General features: G+C 42.2%; 2 protein-coding genes across 10 annotated transcripts in view; one reads left to right on the top strand and one right to left on the bottom strand.

Moving 5' to 3' along the window:
* tmc2a (transmembrane channel-like 2a) overlaps positions 1 to 16,505 on the bottom strand; it is a 78,295-nt gene extending 61,790 nt beyond the window's left edge. The window contains exons 1-11 of one of the 2 annotated variants that reach the window (XM_077012068.1): positions 16,466 to 16,505; positions 16,294 to 16,332; positions 15,636 to 16,018; positions 14,896 to 15,038; positions 11,625 to 11,715; positions 11,443 to 11,524; positions 10,352 to 10,458; positions 10,157 to 10,255; positions 9,918 to 10,060; positions 9,435 to 9,582; positions 8,925 to 9,113 (exon numbers count right to left, since the gene is read on the bottom strand). In XM_077012068.1, the coding sequence (XP_076868183.1) occupies positions 8,925 to 9,113; positions 9,435 to 9,582; positions 9,918 to 10,060; positions 10,157 to 10,255; positions 10,352 to 10,458; positions 11,443 to 11,524; positions 11,625 to 11,715; positions 14,896 to 15,038; positions 15,636 to 16,018; positions 16,294 to 16,332; positions 16,466 to 16,505 (1,464 nt within the window). Of the gene's footprint in view, positions 1 to 8,924; positions 9,114 to 9,434; positions 9,583 to 9,917; positions 10,061 to 10,156; positions 10,256 to 10,351; positions 10,459 to 11,442; positions 11,525 to 11,624; positions 11,716 to 14,895; positions 15,039 to 15,635; positions 16,019 to 16,293; positions 16,333 to 16,465 lie in introns of those variants that run through there. The other variant, XM_077012069.1, reaches the window with a different exon arrangement.
* Positions 16,506 to 18,417: 1,912 nt separating this feature from the next.
* srek1 (splicing regulatory glutamine/lysine-rich protein 1) overlaps positions 18,418 to 26,824 on the top strand; it is a 60,811-nt gene continuing 52,404 nt past the window's right edge. For 2 of the 8 annotated variants that reach the window (XM_077012063.1, XM_077012059.1), the window contains exons 1-9: positions 18,482 to 18,723; positions 20,420 to 20,553; positions 23,124 to 23,239; positions 23,439 to 23,603; positions 24,210 to 24,388; positions 25,161 to 25,330; positions 25,430 to 25,538; positions 25,610 to 25,720; positions 26,004 to 26,129. In XM_077012063.1, coding sequence (XP_076868178.1) covers positions 18,596 to 18,723; positions 20,420 to 20,553; positions 23,124 to 23,239; positions 23,439 to 23,603; positions 24,210 to 24,388; positions 25,161 to 25,330; positions 25,430 to 25,538; positions 25,610 to 25,720; positions 26,004 to 26,129 — 1,238 coding nt within the window. In that variant the 5' untranslated portion in view covers positions 18,482 to 18,595. Of the gene's footprint in view, positions 18,724 to 20,419; positions 22,779 to 23,123; positions 23,240 to 23,438; positions 23,604 to 24,209; positions 24,389 to 25,160; positions 25,331 to 25,429; positions 25,539 to 25,609; positions 25,721 to 26,003; positions 26,130 to 26,824 lie in introns of those variants that run through there. The other 6 variants (XM_077012061.1, XM_077012065.1, XM_077012060.1 and 3 more) reach the window with 6 other exon arrangements.

Raw genomic sequence — 26,824 nt, 5'->3', positions numbered from 1 at the left:
TTTTAGTTTGTTTTTTTTGTTAGTACAGCAACCTCTGGACCGGGTTTCTGTGACTTGAATTTGGGAGTTATACTAATTAACCTAATTATCCATCTTATTTTGAATACTTATCTGGGTGTTTACTATACATGATTATTTCCTTTAAATATAAATCTGGGGCATATTAGTAAACTGAATTTTCAGTACTTGCGTTGTCTGATGTATGACTGTTCTCCAGGGTAGGGACAGCTTTTCTCTTAATACTGCTGCGAAGTGGGTAGCATCAAACAATCCTCCTTCAGGTAAACCGTGACGATCAAAAACAAACCCTGAAGCTCAAATTCCTAGCTTGCAGTATAGTTTATGGGTAAAGTTGAGTTGGGCAGTGGGGACAGGACCTGATCCTGTAATTCCCTGCTCACTGGAGGTAACAGTATATAGCTTTCCCTACATCGTGGTTCTTACCATCCACTACATTTGGCGTCACAAACAGGATACAACTCCTACTAGCTCTCATTTACTAACAAAAGCATTAACAGCTGAATTTGTATTAGGGGCCCCTGATCTCGAACAACATAGACATGGAGAACGATATGGAAGAGCTAAGGCGGCAACTGGGAGAACTTGAGGCCAAGTTTGCTGAACAGACGGAACGCATGGTGAACCAGACCGCTCTCCTTGAACAAGCTCGACATGACCAGCGTGAGGCGCTGTCTCTGGCAAAAGTAGTCATCGACCAAAAGGCTCCAGCCACTGTCTACATTCAGAGGGACCGGAAATGCCCTGATTTCAGTGGGGGTGCCAGCCATGGCGAGATGTCCATAGCAGAGTGGACTGCGGCCATGAAGTCCTACTTTCGTGTTTGCAGGGTTTCTATTGAGGACCAGGTTGAATTGCTAAAACAGCACCTAACGGGTGAGGCCAAATTCACGGCTAAGCTATGCCTAGAGGAGGAAGTAAATCAGGGGGAAGCTAAAACCGCTGAAGATGTTTTCCAAGCCCTTGAGAAGGTATATGGCGACAAGACCCCAATTGGGGTGCGACTAAGAGAATTTTATGATCGGAGGCAGACGGCCGGAGAAAGAGTCAGAGCTTATGCATATGACCTTCAAGACAAACTCAACCGACTGAGGGCCAGAGACTCGCAGCGTGTCCAAGACCCTGAAGCCATGTTAAAAGAACAGTTTGTGTTGGGTCTCCGCGATGACGCCCTCAGACGAGAAATAAAACGGCAAGCAAAAAGTGAGCCCAAGCAAAGTTTCAATTCTTTGATGCAAGCCGCGATTGACTGGAGTGAGGAAGAAGAGACCCTCTCGAGTGTCGGGGGTAAAGGTCTGAGCCGGGGGAATGTGCACACGACCCAGGCAGCTGATCCTGCACAGGCACTGTCATTACAGTCTCTACATGACAGCATTCAAAAACTAGCTGCACGGCAGGAGCAACTATTCCAAATCATTCATGAAAAACCTGACTTTCAACCTGGAAGACCTCGGAAAACCCCACTCAGGGATGGGGAAGGAAGGCTAGTGTGCTATGCTTGTGGGGAAGCAGGACATACGGCCAGGGTCTGCCAGCGCAATCAAGGCGGGCGCCACCAAGCCAACTTTATTGCCCCTAATGTCACAGGTGGAGAACCTGTTGACACCACCACCCCAGCGACCATTAGATCAACTTCAGTAGGGTCTGTTGCACCCATGTGCTCAGAGGGGCCAAGGGTGGAAGGATGTGGTGTTTTGGGAAACTGTTTCACAGTAGATGTGGCCATAGATGGGGTGAAGACTCGGTGCTTGCTAGACACTGGCTCAGAAGTGACGACCATGTCTGCAACACACTTCCAAACAGAATTTGCGGGAAAGGAGCTGTCACCAGCTAACTGGATTAAGCTAACGGCTGCAAATGGGCTGGACATCCCAGTTATAGGCTGTCTCTATGCAGACATTGAATGCATGGGGAAGAAAATTTCGGGGAAATGTGTATTTGTGCTCCGGGATGATTTCACCTCTAGTGATCGACACAGTATTCCTGGCATACTTGGTATGAATGTTCTGGGTGAACTCTGTCACCTGTTTGGTGGCATGGAGGGTGTTCAGATGAAAGAACGACACGGACAGCTCAATACTGGAGCTGGTCTTCGACGCGTTCTAGCTGAAATCATAAAAGAGGAACAGGGTATAGCTGGGAGGATGGGCCGTGTCAAAGTGGCAGGGCGACGCAGTGTTGTTGTTCCCCCTCGCTCAGAAACCGTCATAGAGGGGCGTTGTGCAAACCATAGAGTGGTCCAGGGTCCTGTGCTGGTTGAAGCTTGCCCAAATGTGAGCCTCCCCCGGGGGCTTCTTGTAGCGAATGTCGTGACACACCTGGTCAAAGGAAGGGTACCGGTGAGGTTACTTAATACCAGCCAAGAGCCTGTTGTCTTAACCCCAAGATGCAGCGTGGCGAAACTCAGTCGGCCAAAGCGGGTCTTGCCCCAGGAGTTTGTGTCATTTGAGGAGTCAGAGGGTGAACTGCACATCCGAGCTTTGGAAGGAGAGGTCCAAAAAGATTCAGGACCAGACCATGTGGAGTCCCTGGCAGTCCCCGTACAGGCCAACTTGCAGGGGCTCTTGCCCTCTCAAATTCAGCAGCTGAACCAACTCCTGCGGAAACACAGCACTGTGTTCTCAGTCAATGAAAGTGATTTGGGCTACACTTCTACTGTCAAACACTGCATACCCACAGGCAATGCCCACCCTATTAAACAGCGCCATCGAAGGATTCCTCCTCATGTGTTCCAGGAAGTAAAACATCATGTACAGGGCCTCGTAGCACAAGGGGTTTTAAAAGAAAGTTGTAGCCCCTGGGCCTCACCAGCCGTGATTGTGATGAAACGGGACGGGACAGTACGCTTTTGCTGTGACTACAGGAGGTTAAACAGTGTCACTCATCGAGATGCCTATCCCTTACCTAGGGTGGAAGAGTCCCTAGACGCTCTGGGTAAAGCCCGTTTGTTCTCCTCACTCGACCTTACGGCTGGGTACTTCCAAGTGGCGGTTGATGAGGCGGATCAAGAAAAGACCGCCGTCACCACACCCTTTGGTCTTTTTCAATGGACCCGTATGCCGTTTGGGTTATGCAATGCCCCCGCGACCTTTCAACGCCTGATGGAGGCCATACTGGGAGACCTTACCTTTGATGTCCTACTTGTATACCTTGATGATATACTTATTTTTTTCAGAAGATTTTGACAGCCATCTGGAGAAACTAGACTTAGTCCTTCAGCGCCTTCATGAACATGGGCTGAAACTAAAGCCACAGAAGTGTTTCCTTTTTAAAGAAGAAGTGAAGTTTCTTGGACACATTGTGTCAGCTGAAGGGGTGCAAGTAGATGGGGATAAGGTAAAAGTCCTAAAGTTATGGCCAACTCCAAGTTCAGTTAGAGAAGTCCGTCAGGTGGTAGGGTTCATGTCCTACTATCGCCGTTTTGTGCCACGATTTGCACAGTTGGCTAAGCCCCTCCACGCATTGATGGGCTCGGTGAAGAAGGGTGGTAAAAGGGCCCAGGACCCACCGTTTAAATGGGATGATGAATGCCAAGAGTCATTTGACAAATTGAGACATTGTCTGATGGAAGCACCCGTACTCGCATATCCAGACTTTGGGCTGCCGTTTACTGTCACTACAGATGGGAGCTCTTTGGGACTGGGGGCGGTTCTGAGCCAAAAGCAAAGTGGCGTGGAAAGGGTTATTGCATTCGCAAGCCGTGGGTTACGGGGCTCAGAGAAGAATGATAAAAATTATAGCGCTTTCAAATTGGAGCTATTGGCCCTGAAATGGGCCATCACAGAAAAGTTTAGAGACCTGCTAAGGTACTCAAAGTTCACAGTTATTACTGACCATAACCCACTGCGATATTTAGACACTGCCAACCTAGGAGCTGTGGAACAAAGGTGGGTGGCGCAGCTGGCAGAATTCCATTTTGAAGTACACTACAAGCCTGGCAGGTTAAATAGGAATGCAGATGTACTATCCCGCCTCCCAGCCCAGCCAGAGCCGGAAGGGGGTGATTCGGGAGGGGACTTCCTTGTGATCGGAGCGGAGGAAGTTCGGGCAAGCCTGTGGCCCACAACTGAACGCCCACCTGTGCAGCATGCAACCCTCCAGACTGTGCAGGTTGCTGCAAGGAGCCAGGTAAACGGACACAGTTTTGAAGAGCTATGTCACTTGCAGTCTCAAGACCCTGACCTTAGTACGGTAATCGAAGGGCTGCGTACTGGTCAAAAGCCCTCCAAAGCACAGATTACAAAGATGAGTGTCCCCCAGCGGAAACTAGTGGGACAGTGGGATCGCCTGGCCCTAAAACGGGGCGTCCTGTTCAGAGGCCTTCAGGACCCAAGGGATGGCGAAGAAATACAACAGCTAGTGGTGCCTGAAGTCCTGCGCCAATGTGTTTATGAGACAGCGCATGATCATGGTGGCCATTTCAGTGATAGAGGCACCATTACCAAGCTCAGGAGAAATTACTACTGGCCCTCATTGTCCAAAGATGTTCGAGGTTGGGTTCAACAGTGTAAGCGGTGTGCCCTGGCAAGAGATGTCTTCCCGAGGTTGCAGGCCAAAATGACGTGTACCAATGTCACTGCGCCCCTTGAAGTGCTAGCCATGGATTATACCCAGCTAGAGCCATCAGCTGGTGGGTATGAGAACGTGCTCGTGCTGACCGATATGTTTACCAGATTCACCATTACCGTTGCCACAAAAGACCAAACGGCTCGAACTACTGCGTCAGCAATCATCAAGCATTGGTTTGTGTATTATGGCTGTCCGGCTCGATTGCATTCTGACCAAGGGAGAAACTTTGAGGCTAATGTGATAAAAGAGCTTTGTCAAATTTACGGTATTGCTAAGAGTAGAACGACCCCCTATCACCCTGAAGGCAATTCCCAATGTGAGCGTTTCAATCGGACCATGCATGACATGCTAAGGGCTCTTCCTCCAAATAAGAAATGAACCTGGAAGGAACACTTACCTGAATTGACCTTGGCATATAATAGCCACGTACATTGCTCGACGGGGTACTCTCCCTTTTACTTAGTTTTTGGTAGAGACCCCCGACTTCCAAGAGATGTTCTGGCGGGTCGTGACCTGGAATTGAGCGGAGCTGAAGATCTGGATGACTGGGTTTTAGACCATCATCGGAGGCTTCAAACAGCAGCTGACACGGCCAGGATGGCAGCGCAGGCTGCCTCAAGAAAAAGGAAGTGGCGGTATGACAGGTTAGCACGAGGGGCACTCATCAAACCTGGTGACCGCGTCCTCCTGAGAAATCATCGGCCACGAGGGCGGAACAAGATTCAAGACAAATGGGAGTCGGTACCATACCTAGTTGTCACCCAAAATCATGCAGACATGCCCGTGTACACGGTGAAGCCTGAAGTCGGGGGCCCAGTGAAAGTGGTCCACAGAGACCAAATGAAGCTTTGTGTGTTTTGTACCCCAGCTCACAAAAATCCCACTCATAGGCATGCACCAGAGCCCCCAGCTTATGACTCCGAATCTGACTCAGGGGAGGGGGTTTACATTCCGCAGGGTTATGCTCCGCTTCCAAGACCCACTGCTGCTAGGGAAAGCTCAGCTAGTGAATCAGGAGATTCGAGCGGAGAAGAGGTTCCGCAGGAGATACAAGGGGTAGAGAGTGGGGAAGAGGCGTCAGGGGAGAATGGGGTAGCTACAGGAGACATAGAGCAGAGGCCTAGTAGGCCACAAAGGAGTACACGGGGTAGAATGCCCACTAGGTATAAAGACTATGTCACCAAATAAGAATTCTTGTCTATTCGGTTCTGTGTTTATATATCTATGTGTATATATGTTATTGTTTGATTTAGATGTTTTCTCTCATTTAAAAGAGTACTTTCTTTAATCTGATCCATTCTGCTTTGTTAAATGTTTTATTGAGTGTTGGATGCTTCCTACCATCTTAATTCGACACCTGAAAGGCAAAAGTGGAGAGATCTCTGATATGGCAGGTTTTAGGAGAGGGGAATGTGGATGCACAGTCTAAAAAGGAATGGACTGATTGATTCACCCCTGCTTGTGGATTACGTACACATACGTGAACTGTCAGCCAATGAGCGCAAGCGAGCAGCCGAGAGGGAGGAAGAAGCGCGAAAAGTTGGTGAGAAAGGAGAGACTTACGATGACGGCGGTTTTCTTTTGTTTCGGAGAGAAATATTAATACACGTTTTCAACGCGATTCGTCCGTTATAGCGGCTTCCGTGTGCCGGAGAGTGTGGTCTACCATTCCTGAAGGAAGAGGAAGATTCGAGACGACTGTCTGAAGAGAGCGGGCCGAGTTGGGACGGATAAGCTGCTAGTGCGTGAGTTAGTTATTATAATTTTGCGGGTTGTGGAACTCGCGCTTTTCTTTGTAGAGCAGTAAATCAGAGTTCAGTTTGCGGGGCACGTATGACCTGGCACTGCCAGTCGGTTTATTTTCCGTTTTGTTACCAAAGTTATAACACGACGCCGCCGTACCCGGGGCTTCTGTTAAACCAGAGGATTGCCGTCCACCTCTGACTTAAACAGCAGCTGAGCAACTGTTTGCGCTAATGCGTTCTGTTTCACCTGCCAATTGAGACTCTCCACCACCATCTCTCTACATTGTGCAACGTAATCGCCGAGGACAACTAATGTTAACATCTCTCCCGTGAGCAATGGCTGTGGACGCCATGCGCTTCTAAATTCGATTCCGTCTGCATCAGCTCATCATAAAGCGCTAGCCAACGCGACGGTTGGGACTGTGCATTCGTCTGTTGATTCCTACCCTAAGACTGCATATCGGTACTTTGAATCATAAATGTTTATTCACTATTTGTGTTCCTAACTTGTGATGGTATAACACTGGTTAACTTAATAATTTTGTTAGATGAACATGAAAATATGTGGGGTTAAGTGAACGTAGGGGCTGGTAAAGATTTGTTCTCGTGTGTTGGGTAATTGAAAGATGTATATGCAGTTTTAGTTTGTTTTTTTTGTTAGTACAGCAACCTCTGGACCGGGTTTCTGTGACTTGAATTTGGGAGTTATACTAATTAACCTAATTATCCATCTTATTTTGAATACTTATCTGGGTGTTTACTATACATGATTATTTCCTTTAAATATAAATCTGGGGCATGTTAGTAAACTGAATTTTCAGTACTTGCGTTGTCTGATGTATGACTGTTCTCCAGGGTAGGGACAGCTTTTCTCTTAATACTGCTGCGAAGTGGGTAGCATCAAACAATCCTCCTTCAGGTAAACCGTGACGATCAAAAACAAACCCTGAAGCTCAAATTCCTAGCTTGCAGTATAGTTTATGGGTAAAGTTGAGTTGGGCAGTGGGGACAGGACCTGATCCTGTAATTCCCTGCTCACTGGAGGTAACAGTATATAGCTTTCCCTACATCGTGGTTCTTACCATCCACTACACATAGTTTTAAGAGCAGTCTCAAAACATTCCTGTTTAGATCCGCTTTTAGTTAAGAAACTCTATCTTAATAGTTTTATCTTATTTACTTTGCTTTTTATTATCTTATTTACTTTACTTTTTTACTTTTTATGTTATTTTAATGTTTTTATCTTTAATTTCTTTTAACATTTTCTTTTTGTCTTATCTCCTTTTAATGTTTCTTTGTATTTATACTGTAAAGCACTTTGAGTTACATGTATGTATGAAAGGTGCTATACAAATAAAGATTATTATTATTATTATTTATTAGAATTTTTCTAGTGTAGATTTCTGTTTGAGTCTTTAGGCTTCTTAATGGCTCATACGATCTCGCTGCTTGTGTATTTCATAGCTATAACTTAGGGATGAAAAGAATATAAAATCTAGCTTTAAATGTAATTTAATGTAAGAAGGTTTGATTCTAAATGCCACATTCAGGTACGTTCAGATGCTGCATTTTAGCTATACTGTATAAGTCTGGAATGCAGCGTATGAATGTCATTTTGGCATCCAAGCCTGACATTTAAAAGACGTACTGCAAATGAATAAACACTGTATTAAATAGTCTAGGAGAGATCTCATAAGCGTCTCCGAGACGCAGGCGCGATTATGACGCAGCCAGATAGGTCTGGAATGCAGCTGCGAAGGTCTTTCACGATCCACCAGAGACATATCAGAGACGTATTGCAGATGAGCACACGCTCTATTAAATACGTATTCCAGACGAACTGTGTTACATCCAACAGACGTCTCTGAGATGTTTATGTGCTATCGGGGAATGTGACGCTTAATAATGTTATTAATGTAAGTAATTTATTGTACTGAAAAAAGATAACGTTCATTTAAAAAATCATCCAAAAACGATAGTAGGCTTATATCTATTCTGGGTTTTATAAGGCGTTCTCTATAAAGAGCTCGGCGAAAAAACTGAGCTTCAATATCCACAGGATCCTCGGGGAAAGGACACGTAATGATGATGTATTTGTAACTCGGTTTTAGGTTCAAGTTAACCTGCCAGCAAGCAGTTGCAATAGCAACTAAGTTAGACACTTAACCCGCTTTCTGGAATACCCCCAGGAAACAAACCAAACCAAAACAAGAGGGAGTGCTGAGGGGACCGTAAAAGTAGCATGTTCGCAACACAGAACAATAATGACACTCAGAGACCAAGCAAAGACGAGCGACCAGCACAACATTGACGCCCATTAAACACACTCACACTCACAAGTACAACACATAACACAAACGAGACATGAGACAGGTAAGAAAAATAACATGGGTGAACACAACCACACCCACAAACACACGGACACAGACAAATCCAAGGGAGGAGTCAGGGGCATTCCATGACAATGCACTTGTTACAATTGTTTTTCAGTGGATCTGTATTCTCAACAAAAGCAATACAAACCTTTGTGCTCACCCCAAACCTATACTGGTGTGATCTGAGTGAAGCAGAACTATAGCTGTGTTATATTACCTCATTTTTCTCATACCAACTTAGATTATCCATGTTGGCAAACTCTTGAGAGCGTTTCACCACAAAGTAAATCAGGTAGCCACTGCCTCCCAGGGTGCATGTGATGAGGAAGTTGGCTAGCACACGTAGGAACCTCCTCAGGTGGATATTCTCATCCTTCTGGTTCTCCTGTTCATCCACAATAGATTCCTGCAAGACACAGCATAACTTATCAATGAAGACTAACTTCAAACTTCATAGACCCATTGTTAAATTCTTTTAAGGGATCACCAAATTACAAGCCGAAATGTTGACGAGTGTTTTAGTCTTACAAATAGTGGAAATCCACAGCTTTCATCTGAAAGAACAACCAGAAAAAGATGCAAAACATACACATCCTTATACAGACAGTAACCCCTTCAACACCCCGCACACATGCGCACACAGACATACAGAGACACATACCTACACTCTCTCTCACACACATACATACACACACAAATCCATGAAAACAAACAAGAACTCACACACCTTAAAGCTGGTGGTAATGGAGGCATATTTGTTGTCAGCGGTCTCAGCATTGCCTATGAGATAGTCCCAGCTGGTGAACATCTTCCAGGCGAAGGTGAACTCATTGTCCTCACCGTCCCCTCCCCCCACATCTGCGTTTTTAGCCATCCTAACGGCAAGAGTGGACTGCGTTCATAAACTCACTGTGAATCCACTCTGGCTGGCAGGATAACAGAAGCGCATTCTTCCATTTTGAAACATGGCACAAGCAAATGATTTTGACCCTGACTAGATCCTGGATAGAATCCAAACTATATAACCTGCACATTTATTTTATTCATTTTGACAACCATATCTAACCCACATGTATTTGTGGCTGATGTTGAGCTGGTTTAGCTTACTGAGGTCACACTTGGTTGTTTAACCAGTTTAACATTAAGTCTGTAGTTATATTTCATGCCATTTCTAGAGGATCTAGTAATGGATGAAATGGGTTTGACTCACGTTCGGATCACAACCATCAGGCTATACCCAAAGGTCCCAATGCCCACCAAAAGGTACGACAGAGGGAGGCGGAACTTCAGGAAGCCAATGGTTCTCTGGTTATTATAGTAGCCATAGAAAAGGGCCGAATACTTGCAGAAACCCTGTCAAATAGAATTCAGTTCAACATTCTGGTTCCATTTATTTTACAATCTAGCTTGTATTTATAGATCTGGTATTAAATAAAGAACTCATCTTACATTAAAGTCTGTGAGAACAGAGTAGTCCATGGCAGTGGCCTGATCTGCCCTTGGCACAGTTTTCCGAGGAATAGATCCATAGGGAAGACCCATGAGAACCTGTGAGATATGCATCATATGTTTTGGTTCATGAGTCAAAAAAAAGCAAGGGCAAAGTGTAATTTTCTTCCACATACAAACAGGGATATGTCTGACCTCTGGAATCACAACCAAACCAAAGGTCAAGCTGAAGAGGACTAGGTTCATGCCATACATCCAGCGAAGGAATATGAAGTATGAGGCAACTGAAGAACCAAAGTGACCTACAAGTGAAGCATACAGACTTTCTGGTATAAAACTCAAATGGAAGGAAGTTTTGATTCATTCCACCAGGTGGCAGTGTGATGCTTGAGTATAATTAGTTTGGTGACAATATTGAGACTAGACTCACATATTTGCACATAAGTTTTTTTAGAATTGCTAAAAAGATGGCAGTTTACCTAGATACCCTTCAAAACAACCGCAGTAACTGTAGTATGTATATTTATTTAATATTTGGATTTCTGTAATAAAGCTTTCACAAATATTTGATAAACCGCTTTTTAACATTTGCAAGGCATACAACCTTTTACAAAGTCAGAGTAGGACAAAATAAGTAAAGAAGTTTCCCCAAGAATAAAACATTTAATGAACTATTAATTATGCATTTGAAACTGATCCCCTCTGAAACAGTCCCTAATAGAATATCTAAAAACATTTATATTAGGGACTATTACTACTAGGTACTAAAAGTCTACAATTGTGTTAGGTTCTACAAATATATTTCTTGCAGAAATGCCATGGTGCATGTCAGAAAACACTTTTTGGTCAAATGCAGCTCTTAGGAACTGTTGTTTTGTGGTTTTCCCCCCACCACCATTTGCAGTGTTTCCATCTCCCCTCTGCAAAGACTTCCTGGCTGCAGTCACAGACAGCATGTGCCCACTTCTGGTCTACTTTTGAAACAGCATGAAGTTATGTATAATTATACTCCTGACTATGTGGTAACATGAGCTTAATGCATTTTTGCATGCATTTGTGACCATGCATTTGCATGCATTTTGACCATTGTTAACACACACTTACTTTTCAGTTAAAGAACATTATTACACATAATTATTAAGATAATTAAGAAATTATGTAAATTGTGTAAGCATTTAAATATAACTTGGTTTCACCATGAATTAGTAAGGATATGAAATATGTTAATTAGTTTATATAGTACAAAGTTCATACTGAAACACGGCACTTATTCCCAAACCACTCACTTTCAACCTCCTTTATTTTCCGCTCCCATGGTATGCAGGCTGTCTTAAAATTTTCAAAATCTCTTTGAAATTTTATCCATTTCTGTGAGAAAATAAAGAGAAAAATAGAATCAAACTTGGCATGAACATGAAAACTGTGAAATATATCCTGCCACCCCTTCTTTCTCATCTGTCTTTCTTACCTTCATCATCATAACTTTGTAGGCATACAGCTTTCTGCCCTTCCCTTTGCCCAGAGCACCCTCAAACTTATCTACGAATAATTGAGCTTCCCTGATAAAGACATGTGCAAATAAAAAATGTGGGAATTTGGAACCTGGAATCTGAAATCTAAAAAGTAGTCAATTCATAACATCACAGATGGCAAGCTAGAAGAAATAATGTCTAGAACATCTTGAATATAGTGAACAAATTAAAAATTTCATGACATAGATGGTCTTCATTTGATGGATTTTCTTTCCAATGTGTATGATTATTACATTGCTTCATATGACGTCCACATCCCCCCGTGGTAATACAATATTTAACCATGTAACAACAACCTAAAACTAATAATTAATAGATTAAGTGAAATGAACAAAAACTAATTCCTTCACAAACAGTTTGCATGTTTCCTTGAAATCCTGCTGGCCCCACCATGTCAGCTATTCACTTCCACATGTTCATTTATATGATTTATATAAATATGAAGAAGATTCAAGGTAAGTAACTGCAGTGTAAGATACATAGAGATATTAAAACATGTAATAAAATACATTGTTTCCAGAGAAACAGGACTTTGCAGACAGATCATCAGCTGTGCAAGCAAAGTGCTTCTGAATTAATACGAGGAGGAACTCACTCCATGGGGTTCTAAAGTTCCAAAAGTGTAGATCAGTTAATTTTTTTTGAAGTTCCTAATTTCATTGCTGCCATAGCAGCAACTGGCTATATGGTAGATATGACAGTAATAAAATGTATTACTATTAAAATACATTTACACTGGAAATAACATATCCTTAATCCTGAAGTTTTCACTTGGTTTATCCAATACTGATTACATCTCTTGCAAGTAAGGCAATAGACAACGCCTGCTGTGGTGCATGAGGATAAATGTGCCAGTTATTTTAGTGGTTGTGTTAATAAATTTACACATAGCACATCTAGATCGGTTGCAGGCTACAGTACCACAGTTGGAATCTGAATGTTTAATTAAATCATTCTTGACAAGCATGTCTTAATGTTCTTGTCTCGTCTATAAGAGATTAGTGGAGGATCCTTAAAATGGGATGCAGTCTGTACATCATCATGAAAAGTGTTTAAGTATAATATTAACCACTGTTTTATTAGAAATTATTATAAAAGTTCTGGCAAGAACAGGCAGATGCAATAGGACATGCAGGATTATTTTCCTTATGAATTTTTGGGAGAAGATAGAAACAGCTACAGCGAAGATTATCTACAATAAGCCTGCTTGCAGAGTCAGGGAGGTCTCCTGCTGAAATGGTATGATTAATAGTGACCAGAATAGTGTCCAGAATAGAAAAGTGGAGTGATATCAGAGTTGTTCTGCCTATAAAAACTGGTTTCAGAAAGCTGGAGTGCTTCCTCCTTATAAAGGTCTTTCTTCAGACAACAGCTCCACCTTTTATCGGCTGGTTTAATAATAATGCCACTCCTTTTGTTTATATTTTTAAGAGTTGAGTATTGTTCCTTAGGTAGATTAAGTTTTCTAGTAGGTTTATTAAATGTTACGTTACTAATTTCTCTTTGACAGGAATAAATATAAAAATCTAAAGCTTCAAACTCACATGTAGGAGGTGTCCCGGAAGATTTAGTTGAGTTATATTTAGAAAAGTCAAGGTTTTCACTGACATTGTGTGTATTTTGAGTATCTTTTTATAAACTTTATAAAAATTACAATAAGCATGTAGTCTTAAACATCAGAAAAAATCTTTAGTGTCATTTATTGACTTAAATTCATTACTGACAAACTTTAGTCCTTTGGATAGAGCAGATCGTTCAGAAGTTAATTCCAGATCACTGGGGATAGTGACTACTTTATTGTTGGTTTCAGTAATACTATTCTTTTTCACCCTTTTTTTTTTTTGTAAGCAAAGCAAACTTTTTGTTTTAGTATGAGCCATAAATTGAAAAATGTCTGAATTAAATTGATGGATTAAACCCATTTAAAAAGAAATATTATCTTTGTTGACTGGGTAGGATGGATGCCAATGTCTCAGGATGCTCCCTAGTCTGTGTTACCTTCTGGTTCTGCCCTTTTAGCTACAATGTAATAATTTAATGCCGGAGTTGTTGCCACACTCCAGAAATGTTTACATTTCCTCTGTCCCGCATATGATCCCATACAGAGCTAATTTTCTCTCTTTTCTTTTTCCAAATGGCTGCTTACCCGAGAAATACTGAGACGAGGATAGATGAGCCTTTCCTGATATCCAACCTGGGCCAGCCACCTCCTGCCTAACCAGCTGTGGATGAAGGATCAACCCACTGCCCTGGCCCCTCTCACAACCCCAAATTCTCCCCTGCTATGGTTGTATCTCCGTGGCCCTAAACTACTATTACCAACCATCAAAAAATGTAGGACTGAATAAAATTTATATAGAGAACACAAGTATATAAATGAGATGTTAATTGTTTGATAGTAGTCATGATGGTAAGTTTGTGTAACGCTCTGCGTAGCGCAGAACAGGGAGGCGGACACAAACACTGAGGAGAGCGAGATTTATTCAAGGAAATTCCGAAATCAGGGTCGTTATAACTGGCGCAGGTCATATTGGGAGGGCAGTCCATACACGAAATGTACAAAGGCATTATACGAACACGGGAAACAACAAGGCTGACTAATAACGGGAGAACAGGCAAAACACACGGAGGACAAATAACACGGAGGCGCAAACTTACGAGCAGGCATAAACAAAGGCAACGAACAGGTTGGAACAAAGCACAAGGCACAAAGTAGACAAAATCATGGATGACTCGACTGGGGAATGACGGGACTTATATACATAGAACCGAAACAAGGAACAGGTGATAACAATGACACTGGGGCGTGGCAACAAACAAGCAGGGCGGGACAAACAGGCAGGGAACACGGACATGAGGGAACCCAGAGTGACAGCTACGAGAGGGGGCGTTGCCCTACGTGACAGTTTGCAGTAAAAAATATATATATTTGAAGATTCGGGGTAATTAACTGCCATGTACTTAGAGTACTTGTATATAGGTTTATAGATTACAAAAATGCCAAAATAGCCCCTGGACCAGTATTCAACTCCAGGTGCACTGAAATCTTCCACTGTTCACACATACAAAGTAATTCAACCATTGGTTGGCCCCCGTTAGAATAACTACCAATCACAGGCTGAATTACTCTATAAAGTTTTAAGCTTATGCTTAACAGCTCTCTAAACAATATGCTGTCCCAATCTGATAAGAACTCCTTTACTGTACTTGAGGTGTTTGAGCCTCCTCTTCATGCGCCAAGGCTTGTTCCTAATGTTAGCAATCAGCTTCTTCTTCTCCTCCACCTCCTCCATCAACCGTGCCCTCTCACCCTCTGACATGGAATCCTCATCCTCTTCCCCCCCCTCTGACTTTGAGTCCTCACTTAGACAATGCAGGGTTGGAGGGATGAAAAAAGAAGGAGTGATGAGCAATACTACAGAAGGGTGTTAACAGATGGATATCGTGATCTATCACAACAGAGTTCAGACCAACATAAAGGGGAAACTTCACCCTAGATCCTGATTGACAAAGCAGTTTATGGTTGGGTTTCAGCTTTAGAACATTTATGCAATGACACAATAGATGTAGTCAGCAGATGTGCTGGGCTCTGTCATTACAAGGAGTATACACAAAGATTACATGTGGAGCCAAAGCATTCAAAATCCAGGGGTTGTGAAGTAATTTAAGAACTGAGAAAATGCTGGAACATTTGCTGGCTACTCTAAATGAGCACTTCTGGTAGCACTTCTAATAAACAAATCTTGTTGACACCAATTACGAATTAACCTCTGAAAAAAAGTACTGATATTGAGCTTCTGAAAATTATAAGCAAGAAAATCACTATTTTCTCACTAGCTAATATATTTGCTGACCCCAATTACAATTTTTTAAAAATTTCCTCTAGGGTTTACCCCTCAGTTGTAAATCTTAGTTAGAAGAAGGACTTTGTGGCATCACCCTAAGACCAGAGTTCCTTTTGAGGTCCAGGCATACCTACTGTTCTTCTTGCCGTTCTTCTCATCCTCTTTGCCCTTGCCTTTGTCCTCCTTCTGTTTCTTGCCACCTCTCTTGTTTCTCTTGTTGGCCTTGCCTCCCCCTCCATTCTCTGCTACGGTCCCGCCAGGTCTGCCCCTCCTTCGGTTCCCTGCACACCTCCTTGGAGGAATGTCGTCATCGATGTCCTCCTCTAAGGCTTCGATTTGGGCCACTTTTTTCTTGTTGGCCATTCGCCGACCCCTTGGGGGATCATCCTCCTCGTCTTTGTCATCACCGTTTTCGCTGGCAGCAACATGGCCTCGTTTCTGGGTTGTTGTTCTTGTACCACATTTCTTTTGGGGTTTGCCGTTTTCTGAATTCACACATGTACATGCATAAGGAATGCTGATGAGAGCACAACAGCAGCACATAGCAGATTACCACAGCAAATTGGTGTGTGGCAGCAAAGGATGACCTACATAACAGAGACTTCAAATATTTACATCTTCATCTTCACATATTCATCATATTCACAGAGACTTGTCATCTTCACATCATATATCATGGGTTGATATCAAACCAAAAAGTTAAACAAGAAATGGCAAACAACCCCCAAACTTTCACAAAAAATGGGACTTTTGCACTTACCATGTTCACTATCTTCTTCTCCATCAATCTCTATTCCCACTGAAATAACACAGAAATACACAATACCCCACTGATACTTTGGGACGATTTCTTGTAAAACACTCTATAAAACAATATGATGTTGAAAATTAACTGCACAATATACAGCTTATTTTGACATAAAATGTCTCACCCTCCTCTAATTTCCTTGCTGTATCACTTTTCTTTGGCATTGCAGGAGCTGGTTCTGGGGTGATCCCTGGGAGCTGGGATGTTCTTCTGAGTGCATGCCGCTAGTGCAGGTGTGCTGTTGCTATCCAGTAACTGACTCCCTCTAGCCATGGCAACGCCATGTGATCTCCCCATCAGTTATGTGTAATATCAGTGAACATGATGTCAATATAACAATATAAGCAGAATTTAAAATCTTCTAAAAATATTTCTGAGTTTGAACTGGAGAGTTAATAGCATTCAGGACATGTCATACAGTGGGGAAAAAGGAGATAGCTAGAAATTAGCATTAAAAATATTGAGCATGTGAGATACTTTCAGTTAAGGAGCTAGTTGACATTTAACACTTAATACAACAATGCTTTCTTATGACCAACAAGGTAGCAAATTATGTCTGATTAATATGTTAGACACTCTCACTCATTAGGACACATGACACCCACCACTTGTCACAAGATGAGCACCCTTAAACATTTAATGAAGGTTTAGGTTTCCTGTCATTGGCAATTAAAGATATTTCACACTATATTAAGCTTTAGTTTCATATAGCAAGTTGCAAACAAGCGTGAAGCATATTCTTTTTATATATATTACTTGAAATTTCCCCATTAAATATTTTGTCATTAGACATTTATTTGAATAATTTGTAAATGAGATGTAAGTTACAATATTCCAGAACATAGATGAGTAATTTTTTAATAGAAACAAACACAGGTGCAGTCCTCTGCTTACATATTGTTGCTGGTTCCATTGCTTTAAAATAAATAAATTAGTTTTTTTTTCCATCTGGTATAGAAAATATCTCAACAATTTGAATATTGTTATGCTTGGTGGTCATTATGGGGACCACAACAAGCTAAATACCTTCATATTTCCACACGTGCATATGTGGTATAAGTTACCTGGGTGCCTGTTTGATGATTCAGAGGGTCTCACTTTTCACAGATGAACCAGAACATAGTCATTTGTCTTTTAAATCAACCATTATAAATACACATTTCCAAACTTGTACATATATAATTGCATGTTCTGACACAAGCCCATATACACACACATATACAGACGCATACATCATCCCGACCATCAGAACATTCTTGGCAGTGGTCAGAGTCTTGGTTCAAAAACAATGCTCTAAAGCTTTTTTGGAACTTCTCAAATGATTGAGTTAATAATTAATGGTTTACCTCATGTATTGTGTATGAGTTGCACTTAAATGTTAATGTATCTTGCTTGGCATTGATGGTTATCGTATCTCATCTTAAAATAGGTTATTTGTATAGTCTGAAGAAATATGTCCCCATAATGACTCCCATTTGCACTTCTCAATAAATTCCTTGTGTGTCCTGAATATTACAGCCTACCAGTTTAACACAGATTGATTGTGTGAAGTCCCCCCCCCCCGTCAATATTGCACCTCACTGCATGACCATTAATCAATTAATAAAACATATGTTAAACTCAATTTTATTTCGATAGCACTTTTTTTATAACAGCAATTATCACAAAGTTGCTTTGCAGATGTCTGAGTCGAAACCCCCAGTGAGCAAGCAAAAGGTAACAGTGGTAAGGTAAAACTCACTAAAAGCTTGGGGAAGAGAGAAACCAAATCTCAAGAGGGAGAGCCTTCTTCCTCTGGTCGACACTGGACACAATGGCAACAATGTAAACAATATAGAAAAGTAAAACTAAACTTTTTGAAATTACATTCTTTTATATTTATCATGACGAGCTGTAATTCGAGGGGTCTACTGATATTATATATATATATATATATATATATATATATATATATATATATATATATATATATATATATATATATATATAAAGTAATTTAGGTATTTTCGAGAACATTGGAATGAATGTAGGGTGTATATATAGCATTATCTTATTTCGAATACTCCAGACGGAAGGTGGCACTCTTGTGTGCACGTCGGGCGGCGAGGAGAGGTCCCAGGCACACCAGCCCGCTGTACTAACAATATTGGAAATTGTAGAGGTGGTTGGAGTGTTGCTTGTTAGCTAGCTAGCAACGAGCAATTGGATCTATATATCTTTATTTTATAAATTGTGTACAGAAACATTTATCTCAATGAGTGGGATACCAGGCACAGCTGTTATTCAGATCACAAATCTGTCCTCATCTGTTAACAGTGAACAAATGAGAACTCTCTTCGGTTTCCTCGGGGATATCGAAGAGTTGAGGCTTTACCCCCCTGAGTAAGTGTATGCATACTGGTCTACGTCAATCCAGAAACACCGAGGTTGTGTAGGCCATGTTAGTGCTTTCTACCAAGAAGCTACTAATCTACAGGCATTGACATTTGTTCCGCGTAGATTACAGTAGCTAAGTGCATTTATTTGTACCTTAGAACGTTTACAACTGAAACAAGAAAATATCTAGGGATTAAACTCACGCTATCTGGCGAACTAGATAGCTAACATTCTAGCAACCTAGCTAACTAGCTATAGGTAACAGTGAATGTAACTATTCACCAAAGTGCTGGCCTCTATTGGCCAGTTATTTCTGCACTGACTCGCAGCGTAAATAAGTGTTGGTCATGCGTTCTTAAGAAGACGCATTTAAATGAAAAGGCCATGTTCGGGCATTTTAAATCTATTTTTAAATCTGTAAACTAGTTGGAATAACATGTTAACATGACATGTTGTCTTTTTCCTGTTAAGTAGTATTTTCTTATTTACACTATTCACTATTAAACTGTTCAGTTACATTAAAAAATATATTTATATTGAATGTCGCATCAGTTTCTCTGTCACATCACTGTATACTTTTAACAAATTATGTTGCTACTTGGCTATGATCTTTGCCGTCAGTTTGTATTGAGAATATTTAGCATTAGCTACATCGCTATAGCGTTAACCACAAATAGCCAGAAATGTTTACGGTGGGACCTCGGTTAACGTCCGAAAAGTTGGTCGCTATCCGAAACAATTTCCCCCATAAGAAATAAAGGAAATAGAAATAATTGACTGGCTAATATATGAAAGAACGAACTTCCACTGGCTATCCGAACAGCGAACTCTCTCGCGGTTTTCAAACGCAGACTGAAGACCCATCTTTTTGTATCAGCACTGGCAACTTTTTATGGCAGTGCTTGAGCTCGAGTAGTTTGGACTTAAGCCTGTTTATACTAGATAGAGATGCATATTCTGACTAAACACTTAGCACTTTTGTAAGTCGCTCTCGATAAGAGCGTCTGCTAAATGCCGTAAATGTAAATGAAAGTTACAGTCTATATGTATGTTTCTTTTACGGAGAACAGTTATAATACAGTACTATATAATAAATATATAATAAACATACAAATATTAAAGTATTTAAACATAAGAAAACATTTAGTAAACATAAATATCGTGCGGCGATATCAGATACACGCATGCCTGGTTCAAACATTCATTATGACAATACAGTGGGCTATACAGAAATGCTAACCTATGTGCTGCAGACTCTAGTCTACACTAAAGTCAAGGAATTTGGTTGTCTCACATTTTGGTGTTACACCAGTATTGCATGGAGACATGGAGTCGCCTATTTATTACAGCATTATCACATTTTATTGGCCTGACACAGGTTTTCACAAATTATGTACTGTGTTCCTAGAAGAGGGAAACTACAGTCAGGGCCTGTGTAAAAGATCAAACGTTTCCGAAATAATTTAAGATATAAGAAGGTATAAGAATCATTGTAAGCAGAAGCTGTCAATAAGCTGTCAAACAGACAAGATTTTAAGATTTTTATTAAACCCCACTGTTCCTAGCCAGCTGTATTTCATGTCCTAATAAGATGTCCCTCCAGCTGCATGTTGAGCAAAACGAGCATTTTCAGGAACAGTCTGTGGTAAGACTTGTCATTGTTACAGGTATATTTGACTGAAACTGCTTCTCTCTCTTTCAGCAATACACCCCTTTCCTTCTCATCTAAAGTCTGTTACGTAAAGTACCGTGAGCCGAGCAGTGTTGGTGTGGCCCAGCATTTAACCAACACTGTGTTTATTGACCGAGCTCTTATTGTTGTGCCATGCGCAGAAGGTTAGTAACTTCTACCTTCTATCCACATTACTAGTCTGACAGATACTTGCGCACAAATGTCTTGAGAGGGCTCCTAAGCTGTCTGGAGCAGACCCTTGGAGGCTGCCTGCCTCAGCCTTCATTGGGTCTCTTTCTCATATGGGTACCATCTTTATTATGTGCTGAGACAGAAAAGCTTGCTTATTTTGTTTGTGTAGCCATCGGTTGTAGCAGTTGGCTGTAGCTTGTGTTGTTTAATATAGAGCCTTATTTTTGCTGGTTTAAATGGTACAGCTAAAGGGAATGCAACTAAAAATATATCTTTGCTGCTTACTGGTAGGATTTATGAAAGTGGCTCTGGGAAGCTAAACTTGTTTCCTAGTAAAATCTGTTATTTCTTTACCATCACTGGCAGGTAAAAGCCTGAATCAGGAACTGTGAACTGTTTTGTATAAACCAAGGGCTAGCAATAAAAGCAAACATACCAAACAAACATTTATGCTGTTTCTGGTATGTGTATTTGTAGGTACAGCAATATTTGTACTGTTCTTCAGAAACAGTAAGTAGCGGGCTTGGTGTCACAATTCCTGATCCAGACTAAAGTGTATCAGTGTTGAGTTTCATTGAATGTTTTATTTGTTACAGATAATTGAGGTGTTTATCATTACTGTAGCATGCAAGATTTTTGGCTGATTTCATCAACTTTGCAAGGTTTTGTCCAGTGAAAAAATTGATGTGCAAGTCCTGCTAGCAAGTGGAATTGAAAGAGAAGCCTACATGCAGGAATTCAGTATGCCTGTACTATTGTTCATATTGGCCTTATGAAAGGATCTGTCTTAGCAAAAGGATTATTTCAATGTTGCGGTACAAGAACTGCCTAACCATCCATCTCCTTTTTCTCTTTTCATTTTGTTTTTATTTTACATCCCTAAAACAAATAAAACAAAATATGCAGTCCATTTTCTATAAAAAGCTATAAGATATATTGGTATCTTAAGTGAGCTAATCTGTCCCCAAAATAAACCAAAACAAATTGCTTGTCCTCGTGACTTCGTGCTGCTGGATGGCTTACTGCGTTGATTAATTTGGTTTCTGTATGTTTTTTCTGTGTTGATTATGTGTGCATATCAGATGACTAGAGTGGCCCAGGCGTTACAGTACTACACTAGCCTGACACAAGGCTTTGTTTTCCAAGCCACTAAACCCGCTGGGGCCCACGCTGCCTTCAAGGGGGGATTGTGACCAGGAGCGTAGCTGCTGAACCTTCCAAGATGGACACCTTGTCTCTTTTTTTTTTTTCTCTCTTTTCTCTGACATTGTCCGTTGTTTGCCTTTTAGAAGAGCCTGTTGCATATTCATTGTGTTGTTTTTTCCCCATTTTATTTTTGTTTTCTGTCTCCAGTCCCCCACCCGCCCCCACCCCTACCCCCTCCCCTATCCAGTTGCACTCTTTTGCGTGTCTCAGTGCTGTCCAGGTTGGCGTCCAGTAATGAAGGGGGATTTGAACGGTACACAGGCAGCTGTGACTGGCGATTTACTCTGTCTCTCTCTCTATCTCTCTCTCTCTCTCTCTGTTTTTTTCCTCTACCTCTGTCTGTCTGTCTGATTGTCTGTGTCTCATGCTTCTGCATATTGTTATGGCTTCATTTTGACTTGAGGATCGTGTACAATGCCCAGAAATGTAGATTCAGCATACAGTGGACTAGTTTAACTCTTTAAACTTTTTTGAAAAGGACAAAGGAAGTTATAGCAGCTATAGTGGTATCTGTATTAAAGTCAGACAAGCACATGATAGTCTCTTTTTCAGTGAAAGAAAATAATGCCCATTTAAAGATATTTTTCCCCTAAACGGGGACTAGTTCATGCTCAAATCCATCTAGGCTTCACAGCTACAATCAGCCAAACACCAACCTAGTGTTGATGAGTACAGTGACTTAAACATTACAACATGTGTCGAATATCAGTTTTACCAAGACTGATGGAATAATCTTTTGGGACTGGAAAATAAGATTTTTTTTCTGGCAAGTTTTTAGGATTACACATTTGGGGGGAGGGAACTTTTGAAAGGCACCTAAAATGTTCTTCTCTTCTGTATCTGATGTTCTGTGTGCTATTAGTGATGCAGCCAACATGAACGATTGTCTTGTGTTGCACACCCTTTCCAACACTGCGACACGATCGCCCCAGGGAGAAAAGCGCCCATGCTTGATATCGTATGGTTCATGACCATTATGTTTCCAGTACAGGTGACCCATACCACAAAGTGTTACCTCATTCTCTACATTTGTGTTGATCTTTAAAAGAGAGAGAGAGAGAGAGAGAGAGAGAGAGAGACAAACAAACAAACAGGAGAATGAGAGTTTTTTTTGTGAAAAATATGTACAGTCTTGTGCTGAAGCTGGTAAAATGTACATGGTTAATATCTATGCAAGTAACTTGGACTAGTGACAGGATGTAAGGACTGATAAATATTCGGTGTTAGTGATCTAGGTTGTGTATTCTGGACCTTTTCTTTCTTGTGTTCATTTAGAAGGGAGAAAGTGGTGTAGCTTTCCATTGCACCCTGTAACGCCAGCACTCTTGCCCCACAGGAAAGATCCCAGAGGAAGCAAAGGCTCTGTCTCTCCTGGCCCCCGCCACCCCAGTGGCCAGCCTGATGCCTGGCGGGGGGCTTCTGCCCATTCCAAGCACTGCGCAGCTCCAGAATGTAAGGAAATGCTTGTCCTCCACCTTCAAACAAAAAACACATATAGTAAAGATTGCAGTAACACTTGGGAAGAATTGAGAGCTTTTCTGTGAGATCACCTGTGAATAACATTATTATGCTTTAGGGATAGAATGGGAGAGAGGCAGGTGGGTTTGTAGCCATGTTGACTCCGTCCCTCACTGACTGGCCTTGCTTGCAGCTGGCATTACCATTGGCCACGCGGGGACCGCAGCCGCCTGGTCGGGACACATCTGTGGCTGCACTAAGTGCTACTCCCCCCCAGCCCCCCATCATGGGCAACGTTGACCCTTCCAAAATCGATGAGATTCGGAGGACCGTCTATGTTGGCAACCTGAACTCTCAGGTATTGGTTTCAAGTCTCATCTTGGCTCAGAACCAAGAGAAGGGAGATTTTAGACTTTCCCTAGAACAAATGAAAGAGCTTTATAGACCGACACCTCATGGAACCAAAATGTGCCTAGTCATCAAAGATCAAATCAAGTTTGGCTGCTTATTTAAGATGGTTACAGTTGTCAGAGACAAAATACAAAGAATTACGTAGTCACAGATGTCAACCTCAGTTGTTCCAGAAATGCCAGAATGTTCTATCACCATAGGCAATACTCTTCAGTAACGATATGAGAGATGTTCATATGTGAATTACAACACAAGATTTTTGTTCCTTAAAACTGATAACAAAATACAGAAATTGGAGCAGACAGATGTCTGCAGTGTCATTCACAGCAGTCGACAGACAAAAGCAGTCATGCAGTCTTTCATTACAGAAACAACAAGCTCCATTCATTTCTCAGATTTGGTTATTCATCAGCCGTGTTTCCTTGGTGTACCATTTAGCTCTCCTTATAACGGGGAAGTTTCTGAAGTTCCAATTCCAGGAATTTGGAGCAAGTGCCTTCCCAGCCTCCCTCTTCATATGTCATGAGTGTCTTTCAGTGCCCTTCCCTTACAGACCACCACAGCTGAGCAGCTGATGGAGTTCTTCAAGCAGGTTGGTGAGGTGAAGTTTGTGCGGATGGCGGGCGATGAAACGCAGCCCACGCGTTTTGCCTTTGTGGAGTTCGCTAATCAGGAGTCTGTGGCTAGAGCGCTTGCCTTCAATGGCGTCATGTTTGGGGACCGGGCCTTGAAGTGAGTGTCACCTCTTTCCCAGCCCTGACAGGTTCTCTCACATCAAGAGTTTACCACACTGAGGGAATGTTCCACACCCCGTGAGGGGATCTTTTCATAGAGAATAGCAGTGGTATGTGTATGATGACGTGGTGCCTGGCCCAAGCTTCTTCACTCTTTCTGTGACCTGCATTCCTCACTGGCCACTCTCTTTGAAGCTTCTTGGTCATAGGCTCGTTTAATTGGTGGACATTTTCAGCACAAAGCCCACATGTTGCCAAGCAGAGTGCATCAACTTACCTGTACCCTGTTTATTAGTGTAGTTTCTGACCATAGCACCAAGGCTGACCGGGTGCTATTTGGTTTGACAGAATTCTCATCACAGCATTGACACAGGCATAGTAGTGGTGGTTGTGACAATATACATGAGTCAGACAGCAATCTTGGTGTGGAGTTTGTCATTGGGTGTGTGGGTGGAGAGTGGTGAACTAGAAATATACAGCCTATAGCGCAATAGTGCTATGATCAGAAACTGAATGATGGTAAAGACAGTTTTTGTTTTATTATTAAGCTTAAACAGTGTGTTTAACATAACCTAACTCTCTTTAAACATTAGAGACAGTCGGTCATTTTGACCATTTTGGAATTGTGAATAAAAAAGTTACAAAATTGATTATATATCAAAAATTAGCATGCACATTTCAGGCATTCAAAACGGCTCCTGCAGCTATTTGAGTAGGTGATGGAACCCTAGGCTTTTACATGTTCAAGCTTAAATCATACATTCTTACAGGATCAACCATTCGAACAATGCCATAGTGAAACCTCCAGAGCTGACCCCACAGGCTGCAGCAAAAGAGCTGGAGGATGTGATGAAGAGGGTTAGAGAGGCTCAATCTACCATCGCCGCAGCCATTAAGCCAGGTCCTCCCGCTGAGCTACCCCACAGCTGCTTGCTTGCAGGTCCCAAGGACACACAGCGACCATCAACTATTAGATGATAAACTGCTTTTATGTTTGTCTCCGTGTTCCTTTGTGTGTTTGCATCATTGCCATTCCCAGGGGAAAGCAAGAAGCGCTCGTCCAGCAAGTCCAGACGTGCTAGGAAGTCTCGGTCCAGCTCACACTCGCGTTCCCACTCGCGCCGGAAACGCTCGCACTCCAGGCACAGGTAAGCCTCCGCCGCGCCTTGACTCTGTTTGTGTTTCCGAAGCCCTGCCTCACTGTGGTATTGTTGCAAAGGGACCGGCCATTGGGGAAGTCACGACAGCAGACGAGCAACTCTTGTGGCTTGCACAAAAAAGGCTCGTGTTCTAGAGAGAAGAAACATAGCCGTACACGGTCCCACTCAAGGTGAGATTGAGCATCGGCTTTCAACCACTGTCAGCTTCTTTTAATCGCTGCACTGGCCCAATTCATAAACCAGGACATAATCCCACGGTAACATCCACATCACAAACACAAGCTTTTCAGGGCCTTAACAACATGGAGAGTGGGTTTCACAGGTGACATTTCACAGGCAGTTACATACCAAATGTTATTTTAGACTGTTTTGTTGAGTCAGGGCACACAAAAATAATATATGAAGCTATATATTTTATAAGAATATTTTTTAAAACTTTCCTATGCATCACAGGGACAGAAGAAAAGAGAAGGATGGGAAGACGAGGAAGAGAGATGAGGATGACCGGAGACGAGAGAAAAAGGGGAGGACGCCTCCCAAAGGCCACAGCCGATCCGCTAGATCCCGCAGCACCAGCAGGTCAGCAGCAGCCATGCTGCCAACGGCCAGGCACCCCTCTGGAGACTGAATATGACCCTACTTTTATTAGCATTTGTAGATAAGTTGCTTCTTTTTTTTTTAATAATGGTCCACCTCCACACACCCATCTTTGGAGGACAACTTTGTTTTTATGTACAGTTCAAATGACAATTACAACAATTATGTATAATATATAGTGATACCAATATGCAAAGTGATAATTATTGGGGTTAGGTGGACCTAACCTAAAAGAGGGGCAGAGAAAGAATAAAAAGCAAAGTAAAGCAGAAAGTGTACCCAAGACATATAGTACAAATGAGTACATATAGTGCAACATAGGATAAATGTACGGAATGTACTTACCAGCAAGGATAGAAAGCTGTGAAAACATTCCCCCAGAGGCAGGCAGAGAAAGACCCGGGAATCCCACCCACCCACGGCCCCTCCAGGAGCAGTGAAGTTCCAGGGCCGCACTTACCAGTGACCCCCACATGCCCGCCCCCGCAGGCGGGTGAGGGAGACCCCGGACAGCACCCCCACAGCCAAGGACCCCAGGTCCAGGGGAACCAGAGGAAACAGAATACATGTGGTCCATACATTCGACCACACCCATATACACTCCTGCGAACATGGGCACACCCCCAAATGTTCCCACACCCCAATATATACACACATACCCATATATTACCCCCAAC

The sequence above is a fragment of the Brachyhypopomus gauderio genome, chromosome 7 (assembly GCF_052324685.1).
Source record: "Brachyhypopomus gauderio isolate BG-103 chromosome 7, BGAUD_0.2, whole genome shotgun sequence".
In the NCBI taxonomy this organism is placed as follows: Eukaryota; Metazoa; Chordata; class Actinopteri; order Gymnotiformes; family Hypopomidae; genus Brachyhypopomus; species Brachyhypopomus gauderio.
Note: the sequence above shows the minus strand (reverse complement) of the source record. Positions and strands in the feature narration are given on the sequence as shown.